The following is a 3823-nucleotide window of genomic DNA, read 5'->3' as shown; positions in this document are numbered from 1 at the left end:
AAAATTGTTATTTGCATTATTAATATGTATTGTAACACTGTTATTTTCACATGTGTAAGAAACATGAAACTTTATTCTCGGTGTGTGCCTCACTAGTTGCCAAGAATTAAGCCGAGTTAATTTATGACCTCTTTTCTGTTTTGGAAATTGTTTTAGAGATCACTTATAAAATGCTTAATTTCTAAAGCTTTGTATGCAAAAGGGTAGGTTTAATTCAATATTTTCAAATTTTCTACACACGCATAGCTCCACTTTAGATAACTTGTTATAATTCAATATATGTATTTTAGATTTTGATTCTTCTACTACTCGATTTGATTCGCTTTAGACGCAACACATTCGCGTTGACGTCATGCATCAACCACAAATATTATATTTTTGAATTCTAAACCTCGGGTTTTGTATAAGTTCACTTTCACACTTGAGCGTGCTTTAACCATGATAGTATGATACATATATCCAACGAACCAACAATCCTTGCTTCATTTATCTTGTATGGTATTTTTGAATATTGAGTGAGGGTTCAAGAAAACATAACACGGTATAAAGGATTATATCACATATTGATATTTGTATTTAACACGGTTATAAATATAATTATCATCTTGTGTCTGCTACGCTACGGACAACATTTTATATTAATAGTAACATAATGTTCATTCTTACATGTGCATAGGGGAATTTTATAGCAATCAACAAAAGATCTTAGTTAAACATCAACAATTATCAAAAACTAATTCTTATCTTTTTTTCTAACGACCAACAAAGCTCAGTCATCTATATACACTGATTGACAAATAACCCAACACCAATGATTTTGACCGCCACCAATTCTAAAGGAAATCACCACCCAAAGACTCACCATAATAAAACCTCTGCTTGCTTATCATGAACGTGACTCAAACTAACAACGTTTTTAAAAAACAGTAACAGTTATATTATGAATAAAATAATTTATTATAATTTCCGGATTCAAAACTCAAGTCATGCAAAAAGTAATCACCGGCAAACTTTCATTTTTCCCTCCTTACAAAAACAGACCGGAGGGAAATCCTGAACCGGCGATCTACAAAACTCACCGGAATCTAAACTCCGGCCAAAAACATCATTTAAACAGATTCAACAGATGCAATTCTCTTCCTTCTCCACCATAACAATTATAATTATAATTATAATTATACTCCCCGAAACACGTCGTAGTAGTCACCGACGACTCATCCGAATTCATCGACGGACTTCCCTGCCGCCGTTTCACTTCTGGAAAACTCCGATTCAGATTCAGCTCGAGATCATGACACTCCGTTACATTGCGCTTCTGCATTTTTGACCGCGGCTGTGTGACCGGATCAATTTCCGACGAGTCGTCGAGTTTCGACATCATCGGAAACCCATCGATTAAGTCGGCAATTGGCCGTAACGTGCCGCCGCGGAGCACTGTTTCCACTGCTGCTTGACAGAGGTGCCAGTTTCCAGTCCATAACAGTCCGACGGCGCCTGTCACCGGATTCACTGTCCGGCCGGCTGCTTCGAATAACAGTGATTGGAAAAGAGCTGCAGATGCAAAACAATTGGTAAATAATTTTAAACTGAAAAGCAGTGATTGCATCGAAACAGACGGCAAACTGATAACAAGTTGAATTAAAAGTAGATTGATCGAATTAAAAGTAGTGTTTAAGTTGAATTAAAGGTAGATTAATCGAAATCGCATCGATTACAAACCCTAGCTAAATCAATTTAGTAATAAATTCATGAATTAGGTTAAATGTCAAATCAAAAGTAACTAAATCTAACAATCTCATCAATCACGAACACTAGCTAACTCAATTTAGTTATAAATTCATGAAATAGTAGCCAAATCTAAACATCATATCAACCACAAACCCTAGTTAGTCATATATCATGATTTAATTCAAAATTCGAATAATCACAAACCCTAGCTATTAGTTCAAAATTTGAATAAAATACTAGCTAAATCTAACTATTGCAATCAATTAAGTCATAATGATTTAGGTTAAAATTCAAATCAAAACTAGCTAAATCTAAATATCTCATTCATCACAAATGATAAAAAATAGATTTAATCATAAATTCATGAATTAGTTAAGCTAAATCTAGAAATCAATCCACACAAACCCTAGCTATATCAATTTAGTAATAATAATTTCATGAATTAAGTTAAAATTCAAATCAAAACTAGCTAACTCTAGATATATGCATGAATCACAAACCCTAGCTAACAAGTTTTAATCACAAATTCATGAATTAATCAACAATTATTTAAATCAAAACTAGCTAAATCTAACTATTTCAATCAATTAAGTCATAATTTCATAAATTAGGTTAAAATTCGAATCAAAACTAGCTAATTCACGATCTAATTCAACTCAACGTCAAATTAAACTTAATTACGATCTAATTCAACTCAACGTCAAATTAAACCTAATCACGATCTAATTCAACTGAACGTGAAATTAAACCTAATCAACCTAGCGTTCAAGTCACGGTAGTTTACATGGACGTTGAGTTTCCGGCACGGCGGAGATGAACGACATGAGACCAGCACGTCCAAAGAACTTAGCAACAAACACAGTGGCATAGCGTTGAGATTCAGGCGCATCAATCCACTGCAAACACGGACGGAGGATACATGACTCGCTGCATCCTTTACGAAGCACTCGGCATCCGTTACAACTCATTATTAATTGCCGGAAAGTGATCGGAGGCGGAGAAAAGAAGCCGTGGAGATGGGGAAAACCGAGGGAGTGGTGGGATTTGTAGAGGTAAGGGTTAACTGTGGTTGGGTTAAGGGGTTAACTGTGGTTGGGTTAAGGGGTGAGTGGGTTAGTGGGTGTGGTGGATTCCAAAGTATTGGGTGAGAGCGGCTCCGTGTTTTCGCGGACTTTTCTATTCTTTCTTTCTTTCTTTCTTTCTCTCTTATTTTTTTATTGGACAATAATAATAATAATAATTTGATGCTTTTTCGTTTTCATATCGATGTGATGGAATCCAAAGAAACTATATACGTCATACCCAGAGGGTAAAGAATCTTACGTGTAAATTTATATTATTCACGATTATGTTTAAGATCGATTACTCAACTGTTGTGAGATCGTAGTCGTACGCTTTAATGTGCGGGAACTAGAAGAAATCTGTAAACCATTGCCTAATGTTGGGTTTGAACCCGTGATTAAAGTCATGATTCACCATTTTACCTAGATGTCCATGAAAATTGTTCAAGTGGGAATCGAGCTTGCCTCTCCATTAGAGAGGGCAGACCAACTAACCACTAGACCAAATTCACAAGACTATTATCTTGTATTCAAAGTTTAAAACTATATACTAAATTATATTCAAAAGTTTATAACGTAGTGACATACATCGAAACATAAGGCAAACGGGCAATAAGTTGCGTCGATGCGTCTTCAGAATTACAAAATCTACTATTTTAAAACCATGTTGACCGATCTTGGAGTCATAACGTTACTAGGCATGACACGTTGAACTCAGTTAAATAACTCCATAGCTTCATACACGAGAAAGCCAAATGTGTTAAAAGCAAAAGGTATAAATACATGTTGATTGTCAAAACACGCATTTTCATGTTTAGTCAACTTACATGAAACAACTTTTAAAATAGTTTGACCGACTATGATGCCACTAGTCCCCCACAAGAGGAAAACATATTGTCAAATCCATACATGCATATTTTCACACACACACACACACACACACACACACACACACACACACACACACACATATATATAGGGTAGGGTTAATGTAAAAAACAATATTCTTGTGAGAAGAATAAGAATAGATCTAG

The 3823-nt window shown here is 35.1% G+C and overlaps 1 protein-coding gene across 1 annotated transcript; it reads right to left on the bottom strand.

The window, feature by feature from the left end:
- Window positions 1-948: 948 nt before the first annotated feature.
- On the bottom strand, window positions 949-2910 carry LOC143539694 (LOB domain-containing protein 39-like). Its single transcript, XM_077032928.1, has 2 exons — window positions 2513-2910; window positions 949-1551 (listed from the first exon to the last, which is right to left on the bottom strand). The coding sequence occupies exons 1-2, from the start codon at window positions 2694-2696 to the stop codon at window positions 1106-1108; spliced, it is 630 nt and encodes a 209-aa protein (XP_076889043.1). The 5' UTR covers window positions 2697-2910; the 3' UTR covers window positions 949-1105.
- Window positions 2911-3823: the final 913 nt, after the last annotated feature.

This window comes from Bidens hawaiensis, unplaced genomic scaffold (assembly GCF_021521415.1).
Source record: "Bidens hawaiensis isolate Kalapana, Puna unplaced genomic scaffold, B.hawaiensis_p1.1 tig00012010_1, whole genome shotgun sequence".
Lineage (NCBI taxonomy): Eukaryota > Viridiplantae > Streptophyta > Magnoliopsida > Asterales > Asteraceae > Bidens > Bidens hawaiensis.
The sequence above is the reverse complement of the archived record's forward strand: the minus strand, read 5'-3'. Positions and strand labels throughout refer to the sequence as shown.

What these genes read in the sequence shown, in the direction of transcription:
- LOC143539694 (XM_077032928.1), bottom strand. Translation starts at nt 2,696, where the DNA reads ATGAGTTGTAACGGATGCCGAGTGCTTCGTAAAGGATGCAGCGAGTCA. An exon ending in GCCGGAAACTCAACGTCCAT is followed by an intron (nt 1,552 to 2,512) that starts GTAAACTACCGT and finishes TTGCATCTGCAG; the next exon opens with CTCTTTTCCAATCACTGTTA.